This window comes from Phoenix dactylifera, chromosome 13, assembly GCF_051530095.1.
Source record: "Phoenix dactylifera cultivar Ajwa chromosome 13, Ajwa_hap1_PhDact_Kaust_v1.1, whole genome shotgun sequence".
Taxonomy (NCBI): Eukaryota; Viridiplantae; Streptophyta; class Magnoliopsida; order Arecales; family Arecaceae; genus Phoenix; species Phoenix dactylifera.
This window is the reverse complement of record NC_143202.1, coordinates 21,294,418-21,318,230: the sequence shown is the minus strand read 5'-3', so window position 1 is coordinate 21,318,230 and position 23,813 is coordinate 21,294,418. Positions and strand designations below refer to the sequence as shown.

General features: G+C 37.1%; 1 protein-coding gene across 3 annotated transcripts; it reads left to right on the top strand.

Annotated features, from left to right (window-relative positions):
* Positions 1-564: 564 nt before the first annotated feature.
* On the top strand, positions 565-9,349 carry LOC103723156 (SUPPRESSOR OF GAMMA RESPONSE 1-like). Of its 3 annotated transcripts, XM_088709923.2 has the most exons (7): positions 983-1,008; positions 2,923-3,061; positions 7,152-7,338; positions 7,420-7,916; positions 8,511-8,822; positions 8,914-8,977; positions 9,074-9,349. In XM_088709923.2, the coding sequence occupies exons 1-6, from the start codon at positions 998-1,000 to the stop codon at positions 8,965-8,967; spliced, it is 1,200 nt and encodes a 399-aa protein (XP_088566049.2). In that variant the 5' UTR covers positions 983-997; the 3' UTR covers positions 8,968-8,977; positions 9,074-9,349. The 3 variants fall into 3 exon arrangements, with proteins under 3 accessions (XP_008812203.4, XP_088566049.2, XP_088566048.2); XM_008813981.6 differs by lacking the exon at positions 983-1,008 and adding an exon at positions 565-889 and having other exon boundaries at positions 8,914-9,349; XM_088709922.2 differs by having other exon boundaries at positions 8,914-9,349.
* The last annotated feature ends 14,464 nt before the right edge of the window (positions 9,350-23,813 follow it).

The following is a 23,813-nucleotide window of genomic DNA, read 5'->3' as shown; positions in this document are numbered from 1 at the left end:
TCAGGCACGTCTTTCGGAAGGTGAACCAAGCTGCGGATTGGGTCGCCTCTTTTGTTGCTCATCATTTTGGAGATTTTCCGTGAATCCAACAATCATCTGTTCCTTCTACTTTTTGTAGTTTTCTTGATAGTGATGTAGTTGGTTGTACTCATACAAGAGCAATGTAAACAGCCGTTTTACCAAAAAAAAAAAAAGGTAATTTAACATGATTGGATGACAAGGAAACACTGGCACTTGTAGTTAGAGCCATTTATCAAGCGTTCTTTTCTCTTCATTCAGTCACGAATATTCCACTTATCAACATTGATTACATTTAGTTTCAATTCTATCAACAACGAGCTTGCAAATAGATTGGGCCGGACACAGGTGCTAATTAAAATCACTGTAGATTTGCATGTCACTGTTCTAGGTTTACAACACTCGAGGCCAGGGTTCAATGCCAACTAGAGTTGGCTCGCACCTATCACGTTTGACACAAGTTCAAACTTAGTGGGCCCTATAACTTTTCCCAGGTCTCGTCAAGCCAAGCTTTTTTTATCGTTCCCTGCGAGTAACGGCCATGCTGCTTCCACTGACGTGGGGAGTCCAACTTCTTACACCCGCTCTTGCTTGGGGAGGAAGAAAGCAAGCGCGCGGGCCGCCAGCCACATTGCCTCATCTCGAGACGGCACGGCGCAACACCCGAGCGGACAAATCCAGGGTCCGTACACCGAGCCTCGGGCTCGGTCCGCTTTTTCCCGTCCGAGCCGCGCCCTCCTCGAAACCGAGCTCCCAACCGGGATATTCCCGCCCGACGATTACTTCGTATAGGGGAGAAAGGTCAGAGCTAGGAGCTCCTCTTTATTCCCCCCTCTCTGTGGTTCTCTCCCCTGATCTCAGAGATGGCAAGGTAGACTTACTACTAGTAGAATATTTTCATGATGCCATTTTTGGGATATATTGCTTCTTTGTGATGCTCTTTTGGGGTATTTTTAGATCCTATGATGGGTGGTGGAGTATGATGGGGAAGTACGTACGACATTTTAGGGTTATTTACGTTTGCTTTTTATCTTTTGTGTTTTTCTCCTTGTTCTGAATTCGTAGGCTGATATTAAAGTAGAGAACTGATGGAGAACGGGGAAAAGGTTTGATCTTTGGGTTTTTGTTTCACTTTGGTGAGTGAATTCCTGTTTGTCAATAGGGAACTGTTGGTATGGGTAGGTTTGGGAATTGGTGCAGAAGGGTTGGGGGGTTTTAGGAGATACAGAGTATCTGATAACGTTGTTGCATTTGCTTGATTGGATCTTGACAGAAGCTTTTTCTTGATGTTGTTGGCGCTACCTGTTGATGTATTTGGTCTTCTGTCTTTTTTTGTCCTCTCTTGTTTGTATTGATGAAATTAGACAGAAAAATACCAAGTTTAACATCTTGCAAATGCTTTGTTGCAGCCATCCTCAGTTGGATTTAGCTCGCACCTGTTCTTGTCTGACATGATGAATAGGATATCTACTATGATTAGGATGGTTATAATGTTTGCCGGATTTAGGGTCTACATTAGGTTAATTTTTCAGCAACTACTCGAATTATAGTTCTGTGCTGAGATGGGTACGAGCTTTCTAATTTTAGCAGTAAATGTCTTGTGGAAATGACAGGAGTGTGTGGATTAGCAGAAGGTATCTGAGTGTTAGAGAATGTGATCTATGAAGCGAAGAAGAAGAAGAAGAAGAAGAAGAAAGCTAAGCACAAGGAACATTAGGTTCTTAGGAGAAAGTGGGAAAATGCGACTGACAGTGGAAGTTCTTTGAAAGGTTAAAATTGGCTAAGAAACTTATGCTCAGCTGAAAAAAATAAGTCGTGAAAAAAAGGACATTATGGCTTCTTGGTACCAAATTTTCTAGGACTGCCTGCTTGCTTTTGTTACTTGTGTGACCATCTGAATACGGATGGAATCATTGGCTAGGTGTGCCAGAAATTGAAAGAATTGGATATAGGTTTCAGGGCAGTGTATAGTGTGTGACCCGCTTTTCATTTTTTATCTTGTTTAGAGTGGAAGACTAGTTCTGGTTGTGTTGGTTGTAAGTCTATGACCTGGTTGAAGATGTTGGGGTCTATTGGTCAAATGGGTGGTCACAAGCCTAGTTTTATTCAGTCTGTTGAAATTGGGTGAAGATGCTGATTGACAAATGGGGGGCCCTTTAACTTGCATATTGGAGGCCTGCTAAAATTTTAGATTTTACTGGTTGATGACACTAACACCTAATGGAAATCAAATTCTGGCTTGATGCATCGCAGAGATTGCCAAATCTATGAAATTTAGTTTGATATTAGTTATCAACAGTATAAGTGATAATATAGAAGGAAGCTCAAGTTGATAAACCTTTTGGCACCCTGACTTGACATCTGAACTATCTTGGGCATTGAAATGCTCCCAAAAATATTGAAGACATCCTCAGTAAATTATTGACCTTCTTTGCTGTGACACAACTCCATGTTATACCATTTCAAAAGTGGAAAAGCTAAAGTTAAGTACTTGGAAATTGTAGAAGAATTAGTTCTCCAGCTGTAGACTTCAATAAGTATCATCTGCTGCATTTAATTACTTCCCTTCTTTATAGCCAGTGTATAACATATATCCTCTTTTAGAACATTCTCTTCTATGATGACATCGCCATTAACATACCTTTTTGGATGCCATGTTTTGTTTTTTATGGCACTTTATATATTAGCATGATATTTTCTAATTGTTCGGATATCTGTTGCTCTTATCTTGTGTATGGTTTACATTACTAGTGATCAATCCTGATCTAGCTCCCACTCCAGTATCTGACGCTTGCCTATCTTCCTTTCAATATTCAGTAATTGTTGTAAGGTTTGCATATTATTTATCAGACACATTTTATATTTGCTACAGCTGATTATATGGCTTCCTTTGCATTCCTATAGGGCATGGCTTGTTAGTAGTAGGGGAATTGCAAGGAAGGTAAAAAATGCCACCTGCTTTTCTAACTATCAAATCAGAGACTTGGGAGTGGAAGCAAGTCGGGAATGCCCCAATTGCAAACACCTTATTGATAACAGTGATGTAAGTTCTGATTTATGTTTCATTATTCTTTTTACTATTTAATATAGAAATATGATTATGATACAAGGTTGTTTATTTCATATTCAGCTAATCCTGGGTTTGAAGTCTTCTAATGGAGTCATTTTCTTTTCTGATGTTAACCTTCTGTGTTAGATAATATAAATTTTCTCTGCCAGAATAAGGCTTAGTTGTTTCAGAAGTATTGCCTTTACCCTTCCATTTGGCATCATGAAACTATTCTAAACACTTACATCAAGAACTTGAAAACCAGTGTAATTCAGCTACTGCATTATTAGCGTGCCATGTGAAATAGATCTTTACAACTGAATATACTGAAAGTTGTTCCCCTGATGTTAAAACCGGCCATGTATTTTCAATACCAGTGTACTTATCTAATGTGATAAGGTTGCTAACTCATGATAAATATTGGGGATTTATCATTTGTAATGAAAACTGTGGGGACCGTTGAAACTATTTAAAACTATCATACATTAGATCATTCATGCTATTCTTTGACTAATATGCCAGAGTTGTTGTTATAATCATTATCTTCTGAAACATCCTTTCTTTTTTTTTTTTCTTTTTCATGTTTCTCACAGTTAGTATTCTGGGAAATATGAAACTAGCAAATAACATACTCTATATATTGAAATTATTTAACAATATCTTTGAATCTCACAGATAACCATGATAATTAGTGTTTCAAATCTTATATTGGATTTTATTCTCTGAATATCTCTGCCTAGATATTAATCTGAAAGTCCTATGAAAAATATTGCTAGTCCAAGCAACTTTTAGATGTGAGTGGAAGCATCACATCGATTTCCATTTCATGAATTTATGAATATGATTTTGAGAATGAGAAAGCTCTCATTAGAATCTGGAAAATGCTTGATAAGTAAAGAAAGATGGATAAAATTAAATAGCATCGATAAGAATCATGTAATACTTCATATAGGTTAGGTTGCTGAAAGAAGACTAAAAGCTAATTACTTGATATAGGTTATGATTGTGCATGTGTCATTTGCTAAACATTTAACTGTGATGGTAAACTAATTCATGTTAAACACGATCATGGTCTAAAGTGTTTGGTACGAGTTGTCATTGAGTGCACAGACTTAGTAACTACAAGGGAGAGTAACGGTGGAAGCTATATATGTACTGAAAAAGAGAAATAGCGGAACCTATACGTAGGTGAGAAGCTTGAAAAAGGACAGGGTGATTAGTAAAATCCTAAGAGCTGGATAAGTGAAAGTGGTGTCAGAACTTGTGTAAAGAGACATGGGACCTATAAGAAATGATTGAATGCACTGAGAAACTAGTATATAGTGGTCTCTTGCTGATTTACTTCAAGTATCTCTATTTTTTTATATTAAATTGAGTTTGCTAGCTGGTATTTCCATTCATGTTTCCCAGTCACATATACTATTTTTAAGAAAAACATCTTTAAGTTCATCTCTGAAATATATTTCCGCAGAACTTTTGAGTGGATCATACAATTCCCAAGTATTATGTTCTTTAATATCCCATAATCATGATGGAAAGAAACAATTAATAGTCGAAATAGATCACCGGATATGTTATTCACCATTTCATTTTTTGTACAAGTAAACTTACTATTACAATGTCAAGATTTACTCGTACATTGAAAGAAATTTGGAGTCATGGCCATTTTCCTTGCCAGAAGAAAATTGGTGATTTGGTAAATTCTGCAAGAGAAATTTATAAATATATTAAAATATTAAAAAGAAAAGATTGATAAATTGGTTAAAAGACTGAAGTGTCTTAACGAGCAGGCATTCATTTTTTTCAAGTGAATCATGACTTAAAATTTACAAGTTATCCAAAAAATCATTAGTTTTCCATAATGAGAATATAGAGTTGTGAGAATTTTTTGATGATAAAATTGGTGTAAGTGAAGAATGTTTCAAAATCTTGAGTATTTTGTTACTGGGCATGTAAAGTAACTAAATTGTATAGTGAGATTTTTAAACAACCAATACAACTTCTTGGCAGATTCCTATTTGAAAGAGAAAATTGAAAACTTGTTGCATCAATTTTGAAATCCCGACATTCTTGCCTTGTATTAACTCATTTCACAATGTCATAATGTAGAAATGCCCTTTGTTAATTTTATTTACTTTATAATAGTTTTGCTGCATAACCTTATCTTTTTTCTGTTATTATAACCCTGAGGTTTCTTCATGATCCGAGATATAGGATCATTGTTTCTTTAAATTCTTAGAAGTCTCTAAAACCAGTAAGTCAAAAATACAGGTACATTTAGGAAATGTAAGGCTCTAATGAAGAAAGTATTTGTTGATTACAAGTTAAGTTGGAGATCAAAAATACAAGTAAGTCATCAATATTTTGATGATAAAATACATAAGGTGGCTTTCACTATCTCCATTACATACAGGTACATTTGGGAAATGTAAGAGTAGAATAGGTTGGATGAAGTGGAAAAATGCTACTAGAGTTTTATTATATGGCCGAAATTTTGGGAGAGAAATAAAATACATCTCAAAGATTGAATGTAACAAGCTGAGGACAGAATGATGGATATGCTGTGAAATTAGGAATATTGAAGTTAGAATGTGGATAATGTATGAAACTTAAAGTTTTTGATAAACAATTCCTTTTTAAAATATAAGTTGACATATTTTAGTCATATCTGGTGGGAACTTTTGGAGGCATCTCTAAGGAAAGGAATGCCAGTGTAGGTAGTAAGGTAAATAGTAATAGGCCCTTGATGGAATTTGAGCATTAGAATTTGAAGAAACTTGATTAGATAATAGACATTGTGTTTCAGTCAGAATTTTCAGGGAACTGATCCAAAATAACGGTGCTTCGGATTTGATTGCCAATCATGTAGATTTTAAAGAGAAAATGACCCATATTTTTTATCTTTTGTAACTATATATCCCACAATTTGGGGATTACATGACATACGGGCAAGCTCTTGCTTACAAGGTAAGCATTTCATGAAAGTTCGAATCTGGATTTAGTCTTGCAAATCAACTTCCTGAGGATCCAATCTATTGCCCAGTATGAAGGATTTTCTCTCTTCATACAATAAACTGCTGATTAAAGAAAAATGGAGGATTGTGTAGAAGATGGTTCATATTTTTTTTTTCAGCCAAGAGTTACTAAGCAGGCGGTTGGCAGAGGACTAGTTTCAGAATCTTTTTGGTTGAAGTCAATCTGGAATAGTCATGGAATTTTTGTTATGACCATAGCTTCAAACTATTGAAATTTCAAAATTCTTAATTAACATTAATAACTAAAATTTAGTACACTCTATGTCATGATTTTTGCATATGTTGAGTTGAGGACGTCATTTTTTGGAACTAACAGAGTTAAGTAAACACCTTAGGAAAATATTTGGCTTTATTGCATAGTTTGCAAGAGCTGAGAACCTGAATTTGGATCAGATGTTACAAAATCATTTTTCTGGTTTTGCATGATGATTACCATGTTGTTTTGCAATGTTGATTTCATTTGTTTCTTTGTGGACTTTATAATTTTTATCCGAGAGGATAGTTTCTTGTTGCCCGTGAACTATGGGAGTGAGCCAATGTTAAAACACACTCAAAACAGTTTATGAACTATTTATTGGAGTGTAGAGGATTGTTATGCATAAGTCTTAACCAGTTTGCTTGTGTCTAATTCGAGCATGCACCATTGTTTTGAACCTAAAAAGTCAGGTGTGAAGAATTGGTTGTAGACTTTATCAAGGTACTTTACATTGGAGTGACCAGTTTTCAGGAAAGCAAGGATTATTTGATGTGGGAAAAATATGAAAGCAGACATACTTTTCTGCTTTTACCTATATTCTCATAGAAGTTATCTCTGTTTTTTCTGTATCTAAGTATAAGTGCCTGGAGCAATCTAATTCTTATGAATGAAAACCTCTATGATTAATTATAATCGTGGCTAGGCTTTTCTTTTGTTTCTTTATTTGTTTTACCTGTATATATCATGATAATTTTAAATAAATTCTGGCTTCCTTGTCGGAAGTAACTTGAGGGTATAATGGTATGTTAGTGTAGAGAAAAAGTTACTTTGTCACTACTTTGTCACTTTGCAGGTTACTATAGAATGGCCTGGACTTCCTGCTGGTGTTAAGTTTGATCCATCTGATGTAGAGCTGATAGAACATTTAGCAGGAAAAGTTGGGATAGGAAATTCGAAGCCCCATATGTTTATTGATGAATTTATTCCAACTCTGGAGGAGGATGAAGGAATCTGCTACACGCATCCCAAAAATCTCCCTGGTAATGAATGCTCCAGATGGTAATTTTCTCTTGCCGGCTTTGTGATCTAGGTTTTAGCCACTAAGTCATTCTTTGCAATAGGTATCAAGAAAGATGGAAGCAGTGTTCATTTCTTTCACAGAATATCAAATGCATATGCATCTGGCCATCGTAAGCGCCGTAAGATCCATGATGATTGCGATAAGTCTGAGGAGCATGTAAGGTGGCACAAGACAGGCAAAACTATACCTGTGCTAGAGAATGGTGTTCACAAAGGCTGGAGGAAAATTCTGGTGCTATACAAAAGTTCAAAAGGTGGCGGCAAACCAGATAAGGCTAATTGGGTGATGCATCAGTACCATATTGGGACTGACAAAGATGAAGAGGATGGTGAACTTGTGGTTTCAAAAATTTTCTTCCAACAGCAGGCAAAGCAAATAGATAACAGTGGCATTGATCAAGTCAATGAGGAACCTGACATGTTTGCTGCCAGGGTTAGTCCTAGAACCCCTAAGACAAATACTCCACAGCCACCCTGGTCAAAAAAGAATTCTCTGCTTGATACTGATGAGCATAATCTACAGCTCTTGCCAGGCCATGTAAGTAGAACTCGCTCTTTATTCAAGTGGTCAATATTTTTCATTTTTACCTGCTATACTTGTGATTTCTGGTATATTTTTGAATGCTTGCATTATGAGTTGTTTTCTAGCACATATTTTGTAGCAATTTTTGACATTCTCGCTAATCTTTTTTTTACTGTATCAACTGATTTTTCAATATGTTTGTCTTTATATGTAGGCCGAAATATCATTTATATATAGGCTGAAATATCATGATACCTTGGCTCTTCTAGAATTTATCTTTTCATCTTCACCTAGATTGGCCATCCACTGAGATAGACGGGATGACGAGTTAAAAAACTTAGAAAGAATAGGGGGCCCTGGGCCTGTTATTACTGAAACTATTTTTAAGATTTTTGTCTGTTTATCCGTCTTTTGATTTCCTGTCTTGTACATAATTTGTACTACATCGCATTTGAAAAAGATGGAGGAAAAAATAAATTAAATCTCTGGTCACATCCTTTTTCCCCGATGCATGAACATAATCAATGTACCGTTCATAAAGTAGTTCCAAATTGTAATGCTTGTTTCTCAATAGTGAAGATTTAGGCTGACTTTTTCTCAATATTATAGATTGAACGATATCCAGTAGTTGAGGTGGCCTCAGCACCCTTACCTGTGGTTGACTTAACGGATGAAGGTGAGAGCCCTGCCTGGTGGGCTGGTGAATCTCTAGCTGTTGAAGAACCAGATCCAAACAATTTGGATGAGTCATTGTTATGCCATGAAGTGCTTGATTCTTTTCCTCCTATCGAAGATTCTTTTGACCATCCAAACTTAAATCGTGACAAGAATGAGACACCTGCTACACAAGCCAATACACTTTGTGGGTTCTCTGATCTTGATAACATCATAATTGACACACCGCCAGATTTTCAGCTTGCTGTAAGATCTGCTACTTTTATCCTTTCTATAATTTTTATTTTTTGTGATAAAATCTGCAAATAAATGTTTCTTTATCTCCATTGTTTAACAGGAGTTGCAGTTTGGTTCACAAGAAAGCATCACAAGTTGGCTAGACCGTTTATAGAATGAAAGATGTGAGAACCAGTACCTCCGAAAGATCTCAATGAAGCCCCAGTTTTGTGTTTCGTGGGTCTTGTGCTCTAATGATGAATATGTTCTCGTTTGTATAGTCAGCTGAATGGGGTGAGAGAGGCAAGATGCTTGTGTGGTTATGTTGTCCATCATTTTCCTCAGCTCTTTGTTCGCTAATATTTAGACAAGAAACTGGAAGGACTCGAAATTTTTGCATATAAACCTCCCTACAGATCCAAGTCCTAGGTAGGTTGGCTTTGCGTTGCACTATCTGTTTATTCATTGTTGTGAATGTCTCACTGTTTCCTTTTACATTGAATGATCATGGGAACTCATCTCTTAATGAGCTATAGAATGTGGATGGCTTTGAAAAAGTAACAGAAACTTGATTGTCCATTCCAAAAATTTCCTTCGTGGCTGGTATTTAAACTCATAGCTTGTTTCATGGCCAAACTTTTATGGCCCGGCTATGAGAAGGTGATTTGTTTAGGAAAACTCTTAACTAATATAATTTCTTGAATGATTACCTACTAGTATTTAGGAATGTATGACATAGCACTTGTCTCTTGTGACTTGAGAAAGTTAAGATAACTTTTATGAGCAATTGGACTTCATCATCAAGCATCTCAGGTGGCGCAGGCCTGCAGGCCACGATTAGAACTGAAGCCAGTATTTTCTGCTTTTGTGAACAGATTGTCTTGAGCTTCCGCAATCTGATCAAGTTGTTATGAGCTGAAATTTTATCAGCATTGACCTTACAATTGGAAGTAACAAAATTTCAGTGTTCCTAATATTTTGTCTAAGACTTAATAGATTTTCTTGGCTCATGTGCATTCATTCTCCCAAGTCATTTCTCACTTGGAAGGCTCTTCAAGCAAGCTGAAGATTTAAAGATTGGCTGTTGCTAATCTAGAATTTTTTAAACTGTGTCCATCTTTAATATATGGTCAGATATTCAACCACCTTCAAATATTCAGCAATAGTGTTAGATTAAACATTAAGTTTTTTTTTCTTTATTAATCCTTCACCAAGAGGGCTTGCTCTTTCTGAACAATTAGTTTGATATATGGGCCAAGTTGTTGAGGATATGGACCATGCCCTCGATACCGAAAAGATCGACAATTGCACTTCCGTAGCTGAGTGCTCATAATCAATATTAATGGTGGAGATAATAAGAACCATGCAACACACATATTATATTACATTTCTAGTAACTGAGTGCCAGATAAGGATGCATATTGGCATCTCAATCAAAATTGAAATAATGTTAGACTGCCATGCACATCATGAACTGCCTAAGACAATCTTGTATTATGTCTGAAATGTTAATGATAGCTGCGGTTGGACTGTGGCAAGATTTGCTGTATTGACCTAGGCAGACTTAAGACTCCTTTGGTTTGTGGGGGAAAAAAAAAATTCACTGAGATATTTTTTCTCGAAAGATGATTCACAGGAATATAATATCTGAGAAAATGGTTTTAACATGTTTGGTTGATCATGAAAAAGTGTTACATACTAGTATGGCTTATATTTGATTGAACATTTATTTTCTTGCGAAAGTTGTATGAAATACCTATTATACTCTAAATAAAGGGAAATACATCACCTATGGATTTTGATGGCTTATGGGTATTTTTAAAAAAAAATGATTCCAATTCTCAACTTGTGAAAAAGTAGTTTTTCTATGTTTCCCATAAGTTTTTTTTTATAAAATATGAAAATCTTATTCATGAAGTGTATATCATTTGATCATGTAGTGTATACTGATAAAAAGCATGTTCTGATAATTGTGTATCAATTTACCTAGAAGTGTATATTGGATTACTGTTAAGTATATATCAAAAAGTCGACGAGTGTATATCACCGGCCATGTAGTGTGTATTGGTGATTATGATATTCTAAACTATGTATTAATTTATTTGAAAGTATGTATTGAATTGGCAGATGGCTAATTTATTACGTGTGTATCATTTGATTATGTATTGTGTACTAATGAACACTATGTCAAAAAAAAATTGTACATCGATTTATCAAGATATGTGTATTAACTCGCTAAATAACTAATTTACTTGATATGTATTATTTGATTATATAATATATACTTTATTTTTTTCTGTTGTTTTTTTAATCACAAAAGTAACAGCTCGTCAGCTCCATTAATAGAAATAACCTATAACTTTTGAAAATTTTTTTAAGATGCATACCCAAAAAAAAATGACAAAATAAAAAATTCATCCTATTTTTCTTTTTTTTGGTGCCTCGTCCTATATCATTGTTGGTCCACATTCCTTGCCATATTTCACATATGTTTCTTTGAGCATCTTTGACTCATCTCGTGGCTCTCAACCATTAGCATTAAATATTCCTTCCCAAAAAATCCCCACAGCCTCCAGCCCCAGCATTCCATCCCCTCCTTGGATTCTGTCCCTTCCTCGAAAGCTCTCTGCCCATTGCCCAACCACTTTACTCATAGATATTTACTCTGCACCAAGAACAAAGTGTCTTCTGTCTTCCACTGCCATATGCTTACTTTTTGTTTATTGTGCAGTCTGTCACAAAAATAGATCTCTAGTCCCTTCAGTCATTTCTCTTGCACTCCGGACCAGATTTTTTTCCATGATGGACATATTTTTGTGGTCATCTTTGATTAGGAATATCTTGGCATAACCTCTAGTGTGCTACCTTGACATTTATTGACAGGCATATCATAAATGGACAATTTTTTCCCCAAGTAATCTTTCTCTTCTTTTACATAATGCTGATGGCATAAACATTTCCTACTATTAGTGCCCTTATGTGATATAAGTGGCTGACCTGAGATGAAAGAGACGTTTTTAAAAGAAAGACACAATGTTTACCCAAGAGATTTAAATTCAAAAAATCCATATCTTGGACCTTCATTGGATGGGTTACTTACTTTCTTTACTTCACCAAATTAAAAGATTAAAAACTATATAAACACCATTTAAGATTCATCTTTTTTTTTAATGTGGGTCTAAAAAAATATATACAAAATAAAAGAAGTATAGGCTTGAAATTCTAAAATACTTCAACAATCCTCCACCCACAAGTGACCATTAGTAGCCTTAATTTTCTTAAGTCAGTCCTATCTCTTGGTCTTGGCTTAATGCCATTTGATGAAAGGAGATGGTAAAGATAAGTATCCTACTGTTGCTAAACCATTAGGAGGCATTTGGTAACCCCAATAGGATCACCATGGTGATCTAAGATCCTCGGTGATCCGAATGCTGGGGTGATTTAATCCCTGGTGATCTAAGATCAATGTGTTTGGTAGGCCATGGTTCAATGATTAAAAATTTCCGGATATCCATGAGTAACTTGTTTGGTATGGTACGGAGATTCAAGATCACTGACTATATAATATGTCACGACCCGCCCCGTTCCGGCGAGCCACCGCAACGGTCCTAGGGTGCGGCCACCAGCCACCACGTAGAACCCTACTACCTATCAATCATCAATAAATTCTGAAAATTTTGGCATGATACATGCACAAAATGATTACCTTTCCTATATTGCCATGTCAGGATTATCTCAATACATACAACACTACCTGTCAAAGCAACAATCACATAATCTGTCACATAATAAACCTGGACAATATATAGCAATACATTATCACAGGCACACAACTGATCTACACATATATATACATGCTTCCCAATCCATCCATGGTCAACCCATATCCACAACACGATCTATGACTGTAACTATACACTATATACGACAGAAGGTTTATAATACACCAAAAGGTATAAACCTCTATCTACATTATACTATGGAGCGGCACAGCTAGCAGGCAATCTCTAACCCTGCTCCTCTCTATACAACACCTGTCCTGAAATCAAAAACACCAAACTGGGGAGTGAGTATATGAATACTCAGTGAGTGGAGTAGTAAGTACTATGCACATGAGACAAGATATAATCATGGCTCGAGATGAAATCTCAAGATCAATAACAAGATGAACATGAACTCAACATAGAGAATATGGAGTAAATCATCAATATCACCACAATCACAATCAACTCATCTGGAGCACATATAGAATAATCAAGTAAACATATATGCTACTCATGAATATGCTCGACAGATCATAATGCTGGAACATACAAATCGGGTGTCAATATGCTGAATCATCGATAAATAGCTATCGGAAGATGGGTCTTACGCCCCAGGCAAACCACAACAACTCCCTACTGCCATATGCATACATAGAATATGACACCACACCAATATGTAAATCAGGGTGTCAATATACTGAAACATCGATAAATAGCTATCGGAAGGTGGGTCTTACGCCCCAGGCGAACCACAACAACTCCCTACTGCAATATGCATGCGTAGAATATGACGCCACACCAATATGTAAATCAGGATGTCAATATGCTGAAACATCGATAAATAGCTATCGGGAGGTGGGTCTTACGCCCCAGGCGAACCACAACTACTCCCTACTACCATATGCATGCGTAGAATATGACGCCACACCAATATGTAAATCAGGGTGTCAATATGCGAAGTCATCACTAGACAGCTGTCGAGAGGTGGGTCTTACGCCCCAGGCGAACCACAACAACTTTCTACTGTCACATGCATATGCAGAATAAGACACCACACTGATCATATAAATGCTGGCCAGTATCCAGAACAGAATTCATAGAAAACCGTGAGACTCATCTCACATCTAAATACTAAATGGCACCTCGCGGAAATTCTACATCCGCGGAAACCCATACTGCACCTTGCGGGGTCTTACTATGCCCGGCGGCAAGCAAAATATAAGTCGTAGGACTGGCCGATCCTACATCTAGGGTCGTGTCCCCCCTAAGAAGGGATTGGGCTCCGCCCACCCGAAGGCTACTATGTGCACACAGGCCGATGTCTAACCTCATCGACTATAGGTGTCCTGTAGATACTGCCAAGCCATACATAAATGGCATAATGCACCCTCCCAATACTCTACTAAAAAGGATCATAATCAAGACTACCACTCACTCGACCACGACCCAATCATAAACTAACATCAAGGTTAGGAGTGAGGGTCAAGGAAGTGCAATGCAACTCAATATACCACTGAAAATGCTCTACAAGTCTTTAAAATAGAGGAAAATGAAATCAATTTACAAAAGAAGTCATTTCACAATTTGGAACCAATTTAACTACTCATCTATACCTTGTAATTCCTCTCAATGTTCCCTCAAATGCATGTACAAGATAATCAAGTATGGAGAAACAAGATTATAGAGGAATCTACTACAATATCAATCAATATACTCAAGTGGAATCAATTCACACTTGGCGACATTCATGAAAATGGATTAAGAATGCTCATGGTGCAAAGTACATGACTCCCACTCACCTGTCAATCTGGCACAACCCTGATACACCTCCAAAAATCTATAGTAGGCAGTAGGGGACTTCCTCCTCTTATTCCCTAGCTTCTTGTCCAACTGATGCATGCATTTACAATATATTTAGTCTTGTATCAAGAGCCATAATCTATATACCAATCATAAATATATGAAACTTTAATTGATTCAACTCCCCCTTTTCTAAATCCTTTCCTTTTTTCCTTTTTTCTATCAATTAATCTTCCCCTTATATGTATTATGATGCAAAAGCATCACATACACACCTTAGGCTACTGCTATAGGGTCAAGGTGCGAGAAAGTCAAAATCCACCTTCACTAAAAATTTTACTGATGCATGAGTCGACCCCAACCTCATGAGTCGACCCCGATCACAAAGCCGCAAAACTTCATTTTCTGAACTCTCAGAGAGAGTCGACCCCTCTGAGGCATGAGCCGACCCCAATCTGCCTCGAGTCGACTCTAGTTGACCCCGAGTTGACTCCGGCGCGTTTTGAGGCGACTCTCATCATTTTTCTCACTTTTTTTCATCTCGGATGAACAGTAACCCGGACTGACAGTGGGTTATTTCATCCCGATTTTGATCCACTTTCCGAACTCCAATTTTTATGAAATTTATACCCAATGTTCTACACTCATAGAGGTTTCCAAAATGGTAAGATACATAATCATCGGAGGTCGATTGATCCTAAAATAATTCACCGAAGTTGGAACTTCGACACAGTTTTTCCGTAATGCCGGAAAAACTTGTCGAAATCCAATTCTTCCTCTTTTAACCACCTCTACAACCCTTATCCGACCCCTCTAGACTACATCCACCTTTTGTATAGCCTAATTTCATCAAAAGACTAGGTAGGGTTGGATATTTACCTTTTTCTCTTCGGAAAATCGAAGTCTTTGTATAAAGGGGAAGAAGATCTACGCTTTTCTCTTCAGTTGGCAGCGCAACCGGGGCTCCCTTCCCTTCTTCTTTTTCTTCTTCTTCCTCTTCTTTTCTTCCTTTCTTTTCTTCTTCTTCTTTTCCTTCTCTCTGTCACCGCCTGAGACTCCCCCTCTTTTCTTCTCTGTTTCACTCCACGAGCACAGCACCAAACCCATGAATTAAGTCACATCAAGCACTATTCACCCTTTGTTTAATATTATTAAATTCTCATTTTGCCCCTAACACTTCAACATATCTATTGTTATGCCATTAATTTTTGATTCCTTCCCATTTCACCCTTGCCACTTCAACGCATCTACAACTATGCCATTATCTTTTGATTCCTTCCAATTTTACCCCTTATATCAATTTTAAAGGACTATTCTATACCTTTTATATATATAAACAAAAAAAAAAATTGGGGTTATTACATAATACCAGAAATACCCTTGATATATCTTAGATGGAACTTTTTATGTATTTTTAATTTTCATGAATTAAAAATGTAAGTCAATATACTAATTCCTATAATAACTCCATAATTTTGTCACATATTCTACTTTTAGTAGCCCTTATCATATATTTATTAATCATATAAAATATATTATAATAAAATATTAATATATTTATCAATATATTAATTATTAATATATTCTATAAAAATATATTTATTACTTCTATAAATTATTAATTTTATAAATATGTTATTTTCATTATAGAATTAATATTTTTATTTATACTTATAATAGATTTTTGTAGTACTAATAATTATTTTGATTAAAAAATAAGATAAATAGAAGTAATATAATAAAATATTAAATATTTTCATTATATAAATATAAAAAAATAATATATTTCTACTAGAAATTAAAATTATCCTTCAATAATAATAGGATAATAATATGATTAGTAATATATTATAATATAATATATATCATTAATATAATATATAATATCAACATTATATATATATAATATTGACATAATATATTGATGGTATATTGATATATCAATTTTTCTGCTAACTTGAGGGGTATTTTTGTCTTTAACTTTCAACTCAGGATCACTGCCCTGGGGTGATCTTGGATTTCCGACCTTAAGGACGAGTATCCCATCACCGAGTTAGGGAGTGATTTGAGGAGTGGAAGTGATTTAAGATTACTGCCACGTAGGATCACCTTGGTGCAACCAAATGCGGTGATCTCATCACCTTCATCCACATCATCTTTGATCCTAGAACGATCACTCCATACCAAACGCTCCCTTAGAGGTAAAATTCAGAAATGATAAGTTTCTAATAATTTAGATCATTGATGCAGGACTTTCATTATCTAATTCAAAAAAATACAACTCTATTATAAAAGTTACAGAATATAACTCGAACATGAACAAATGCATATCATCTAAAGAAGTATATGAAAAAAATGCAGAATCACTTGTATCGCTGCAATGAGCGCAGAGGCTAGTCAATCTATATGGCTTGCTAGAAGCTGATGAGAAAATGAAAATTGTGGTAAGAGTTGTAATTAGAAAATACAAAAACAAAACTTTATGATGCACTTAACACTGTTTATGCTTTTGACATTGCACCCAAACCTATAACAACCATCAAAATCAATCACGCATAAGGATGAACATTAAGAACAGAACAAAATGCTTAATTTCATTACTGAAAGCCCCTACAATCGTGAGGAGAATAAAAAAAATTAAGAAAAAAAAAAAAGAAAGTAAGCTGAAAAAAAATGCAAAATAATACATCTTTCGTTTCAGGATTGCTGTGCCCGGGGCTCAACATGCTCCTCCACGTAGTTCTGTGAGCTTGGCCTTCGTCCATGGCCCTTCTCGCCTCTATGGACTTCGGTCCCGTCCTCGTCAACCCGGGACCACCGCACAACCGGCCTACTCCCTTTTCAGCTCTCTATTGACCATATCCTCGTTCTCTCTGACCTTCTCGGACCGCCTACTTTGCCCTCCTTTGCTTCGCCTCCCTCTCTGACCGCCAAATCAAGCCAACGTTGCGGAGCCGGTGGACGTCGCAGCGGCGGGGTAGGCCCTGCCGGCGGCAGGTTCTTTAGGTATGGGTGGTATGGGACGCGCCGATGAGGACCTTTGCGGGACCCTCTCCGGCGAGCTCCGGGCTTGCCGGCGCCCGGATATCGACGACGGCATTGGGTTGTTTAGGCTTCTGGAGCTCCGGCTTTCGATTCTTGTGGTATGCTTCCCAACACTAGCTTGCTTTTATGGGCAATTTCTCGGATGATGCATTTAATTCGGAAGGTTCGCGATGGTCAGAAAGCGAGCTGTTCTCGAACATTCCGGTCTGGATAGATATCCATCAGATTTGGTGGATTCTCTTGGATATCTATCCTAGATATATATAGCATGTATACGTGGAGAGGAGGTGGTGATTGTTAAATTCATAATTGAGATTTTTTAACAGCATATGAGTACTTACCACTTACCACAGGATAATCAACATATAGTTAATTGAAATAATATATATATTTGATAAGTATTGTATCTAATTGTAGCCTTGTTAAAAATCAGTCAGCCTATTCAATAGTGTTCCCAAGTTTATTGGCCAGGTGCCTGATCAATCTGAAAATTTCAATTTGTTCCATAAACTTATTTGCTTGCCAGATTGTGACTTGCTATTGTTATTATTGTATGTGTGACATCATCACAAGTGCAACAATCTAAAGAGTTTAGATTTTTTAGAATAATCATGTGTCTCATATGGTGAAGTAATTGTTAGGGTAACTACACAACTTATCAAGCCTCCCATATTAGTATTGTAAAAAATAATAAGCAAGACATAATTTGGGAAGTGTTGTTAGACAAGGGAATTAAGCCTCACTTCCCTGGTAGAAGAATTATAAAAGAGAGATAGATGAATATATGGAATACTTTATAAAGCTATTGAAGAAATATAGAAGTTGATATCCAATACCTGAATATTCTGAACTGGACATGGAACTGTTTTATGTGTCAGAACAACTTCCAGAGGGCTGAATTAAGTCCATTTATGTTTTCTTTATATCTTGTTTCTCATTATTCTTGTTGTAATTGTTATGGTTATTGCTTGTGATACTCATCAAGTATTGAATAGTTTATTGTATTCTTTTATCTTAGATCGAGTCTGGGGTACATTAATTAGCTGGGTGCTCATTCATTTCACACAATTACTTCTTCTTTGTTTGATCAGTCATCAGTTTAGGAATAAATTTTTGATGTAGGGTGTGAAAGTGATGCAAACAATGAGTGAAACAACAAAAATACCATTCTAGGTTTCAGTGCCGCCAATGTATTTATTCTGATTGACTACAAGGTTGTTCTCATTGTTATTGAACTCATATCCACTCAAATGCTCTCTCTCCTCGTTCATATGATGATCTGATATTTTATCTTGTTCTCTAAAGGCAGCAGCTGATAATGGTCAATTAAAAGCTTTCCACCCTGGCCCCTTTCTCCTCAAATGTCTCACTTACTATTTGCAGATAATCTATTACTTATAGACAAAGCGAAAGTTTGTAATGCACGTACACTCATGAGGATTATACTTTGGTGTTGTAATCAATCTGGCAGAATGTGAATCTTTCAAAGTTAAAATATGCATTTAGTCCCAAGACTGGAACAACTCACTAATTGAGTATTCAATGTGTGCTGGCTATTCCTATAAATTATAGTACATGGCAAGGTTTTCCGTGCCAATATCGGAGTCTGTACTGATCGGCCGGCGGCACGGTCGGTGCACCCCTGTGCCATTCCATGCCGGGCCCGTACCAATATAGTAGAGAGGGTAAGGGAGAGGAAGAGTAAGAACGGGAGAGAGGCAAAGAGCGAAAGAGGAGGAGGGAGGGAGCGGGAAGAAGGAAGAGAGAGAGAACGGGCTCCAAAGGGCTACAGAGGGCCGGAGCAAGGGCTTTTCGAAACAGGGATCCAAAGGGTGAAGCCCCTGCTCCGGCCCTCCCTCCATCTCCCTCTTCCTTCCTCCCCTTCCCCCCCCCCCCCCCCCCCCCTCCCCTCTTCCTCTCTTTTATTCTCCCTCTCCTCCTACCGGTTTCTCGTTTTGAATGCCGGAACCATCCGATTCCGCCACCGGCGCTGCTCGGTGTGCCCCGAACCAGGCAGTTCGGGACAATTCCACATTTCTTGGTACATGGCATTATTTGTGTGCTCCTATGACTGGCTCCCAACTGAAATCTAATGATTCTTCTGCTCTTTTGAGAGGGTCAGCAGTGGACTTTCTGATAATTGGAAGTCAGACTGTCTATCCAAGGCTGTATGGGTAGCATAGCTTCAATTGGTGCTTACCTCCATTCCTTCATACTTGATTGCAAACTGCCCTGCTCCTCCTGCCGGTATTCAGACTCTTGAAATTTCAAAGCATTTTTGTGGGGACATGATACAAGCCAGAGGAAACTACATTTGACTTCTTGGGATGATGTGTGTGCTATCTAAACAGAAGGTGAGTTGGGTACACAAGATGTCAAGCATATCGCTTTTATGGCTAGAGCCGCTGGCCACCCAATCCTATGACTGCAATCCCTGTGGAGACAGGTAATTTCATCTAAATGTAGATTCCCTAAGACCTGGAAGGATTATACAATGTCACGGAACTCTTCAGCAATTTGGAGGGCTATTTGTGCCAGTGCTCCAGTTCTCCGGGATTCATTTCATGGGCTGTTGGGTGATGGCCATCAGATTAAAGTATTAGAAGATGCGCGGCTTGATAGGGTGCTGTTGAATCAAATACCAATTCCAATAATGTTGACTATTGTCAGGATAGTTTATAGTTTCTCAATTCATCACTTCTGATCAGGATTGGGATGTCCATAAGCCCAAGGACATGTTTGCAGTTAGTTGGAGGAAAGGATTTGGAGGATCCCTAATCCTAAGAATGACTTTGCTGATGTACTGTTGTTGGGTGATAGTAGCTCAAGTAAGACTGGAACTAGGGACACTTACAGGCTATTTCCACCTCTGCTGCACCCAACAATATTAAATTTGATTGGGTCTGGAAGCTCTGAGGGTTAAAATGTTGTGGTGGAAGATCGCTTGTGGTCGCCTTCCTTGTAAAACTTTGTAACCTCAAGGGCATCTCCTAACCAACCAAAGCTCCTTGTCTGATATTTACACTGATTTTATGGAGGATATTCCTCATATTCTGGTCAATTGTGAGATGGCTCAGGATGTATGGAGTTTGCTTGCTGCAGAATGAGCAATTCCTAGGCTTTTTCACACAGCTAACAGAGGCAGCCAAATGCTTGACCTGTCATGCTGGCTGGTTATTGTGGTATGCAAGGAATCAAAGGATCTTCCAGTCTATTGTCTTTAACTCTTCTGCAAATTAAGGAGATGGGTAAGCATGTCAGCCATGTTCACCAATGCTGATTCACTCATGACCTTGAGTCTGGTCTCATGGTCCTGGGGTGCTTCATTCTACAAACCCCACAAATTCACCTGTTCTAGTGTGCTGGGGACCCCCTCTCCATGGTGGTTAACTTTGATGGTTTGATCAGCAAAAGCAATGCAGGAGTTGGCTTCATCTTCAAGGATCATACATGGCTGGTTCTCTATACTGCTTCAGGAGCACTACAGTCTAAAATCTGTACCAATGGTTGAATTGTGGGCAGCATGGGAAGGACTTGTCACTGCTGTGAACAAGCTGCATCATCATCAGATTTGGATGGAAGGCGACTATAATTCAATGGATAAACTATGCCATGACCTCTTCAGGATATCACAGAGATTAAAAGCACTCTCTTCTTCCTTGCCACCATACTTATTGGGAGGCTAACAAGGCAGCTGATTGGTTAGCTACCAGAAGATCAAAGCCAGACCTTCTTCCTCTTGCAAACATTCCCCGAGCACTCTCTTCTGGTTAATGCTGATGGCTTTGGTTTCTTCTTTACGATTGAAGTCCTTTGACCTCCCATTGTAACCCCAAAGAAAGAAATTTTTTTGGTCAAACTACTCATTCAGATGTAAATTACTATTATCCACTATATATTCTAATCTGAACTGAAGCAACAGTTGTGTCAGGACTGATCAAGGTTTGATACGATTATTTTAAAAATGGCGACAGCTTTGTTTCTTGTAGGAATGATATCAGTTGAGATTACTGAAACCTTGTGGTTTCAGGATTCCACATTCGTCACTGCATCGACTGGATTCAGGTGCCTGAGGATCTAGGCTATTATTAGCTCATTTTGTTTGATTTTATTTAATTGAACTCTGCTGTTATGGACCATCTTCTCCTCCATGAAAGGTTGCGAAAAAATCTTTATCAACTACCAATCTGAATATCGTTTTGACAATGATCTGATAATGTGGATATAGTTTGTCCTATGTCCAATCAATTAAGCATGATGAAGGAATTAGCAGCTTCCATATTTCAGAAGACTGTGATGTTTAGAATTCCTATTTACCTTCTCTTTATTTCTTTTTTTGTTCCTGAAGTAAAGAGGATTCCCATTTACCATCTCAAGACCTAGATTTGCAGGCTTTTCGAAGGAGGAAATTGTGATAGACCCTTTATTGTCAGAAAGTTTATGAAGGACTATGGCAAGATGAGTGCACCAGTCGCTGCATTTTTAAAGAAGGATGCCTTTGGATGGGGCTGAAGAGGCTTCAGCAAGTTGAAGCATGCAATGTCCTCCACACCAGTCCTTGCTTTTGCTGACTTCAACAAAATATTTGTGATCGAGTCGTATGATGCTCAGCAATTCTTTTTATTTTTCTTGCATTCCTTATAATTTAAATGTTTGAAACCAAGATCATATTTTCTTCTCAGAAAAAAAAAAAATCAAGACCATACGGATAAAACTGGGATGATTAAACAAATCAATCTTAAAAAATATAAATATATTATGGAAACAAAATACGTATGGAAGGAAAATCAATCATGCTACAACAAAAATCTATATTTGAAAATATAAAAAATCTAATTTCTATAATTCATATATAAAAGAAATCTTTTGAAATTAAAAAAACCATAATAGTTATTAGTGATCCTCTCTTTTATGTATTTTCTCCAAACCATAATGGCTTTTGTGATTATTAGGAAATAAGTTTTATTGTAGTGAATGGTCGAAGAGAATCACTAGACTCGATATGTACTACTTTGGCCACTACGAGCAGAAGCGAGATTTGCCACATCAAAAAATCGAGTCACGCCTAACTTCCGAATGCTATAACTTAGTCATACGATGCCCAATTGAGATAAAATTTTTTTTTTTTGAAATTGAGTATCTTTTTGAGATCTATAACTTTCGGCCAACCTTCTAGTTGATTGAATCGGACCGAACTTCTATCGTTTAGGCCCCAAAATAGACCGGTCATGCTGAAAGTTTTCTTTTTGGATAAGATTTTGACCATGCGTAGCTCTATCCGAGAAAAATCATGCAAAGCGACCGAAGACAAAGTTGATATAGAAGTCGAGATATACCTTCACAAAAAATTTTATCTTTTTTATAATATTTTTATTAATTATATTTATTTTAATATATCTATTCCTATTCGAACTAGGAGAGAAATCCAACCTAAATCTTGAAAAGGGAGACTTCACTAGTATTATAAATAGGAGCTATGTAACTCAGTTTAAGAGGCGTAAAGAATCAACAAAAGAAAAAGAGACTTAAAGCCCTACTTTTGAGATTCTCTCATTTTCTTTTAGTTTTCTTTTGTGAGAATTAACTTGAGCAGGTTGAAGAAATTCTTCTTCTCTCCAATTGGATCAGTGAAGGTCTAAATATCTAGCTAATAAAAGAAAAATATAAAAAGATATTTTTTATGTATGTGTGTGTAGAGAGAGTTAATAAAGGATAGATACAAAGTAGTTTAAATTCTGAGTAATAGATGGTTGGATGGGAATTGGGGGGTTTAAAAGGAGCGGAAATATGGAAGATGTGGAGAGGCTGTGGGAATTTGATAGAAAGAAAGATTGCAAACCAGCGCCGGCCACAGATGCTTTCACAACATTTTGTCCCCCGCAGAATGTTCATACAATATATCACCCACAATCATTTATATCTCCTACCATGAATAGCCACAACATACATAGATGATAAGACCTCATGTAGGAGTCTAGCAGTGCAAGTATACTATTACATTCATTTGCTTTCTAATGTTCCTCTTTGTCTGGATAACCCATAGTTTGTTTTGCATGGATGACCTGTACAATTCTTGTGTGAATACATCCAAAAAAGTCAAAAAATAATAAGTCTCGGAGCGCTCTTGATAGGTCTTCCTATTACCAATCCAAATATATTCTCCAGAGTAATTTGCCATAAACGAGACCACTCAATCCACATCTGTATCACAAAATTCATTGGGGACTAACATTTGCATATATTTCGTGGAGCCTCCCGTAGGAAGCATACCAAGAAGAAGAGAATGTGAAAGGTTTTGTGCACATATATTGACATGAAGACAAGGAGTAGGAAGTTAACAAACAAATTTTGCGGAAGGCTAAAATGCTTGAGACATTGTGACCTTCATTAGGTACCATGTTAGGACGACTAT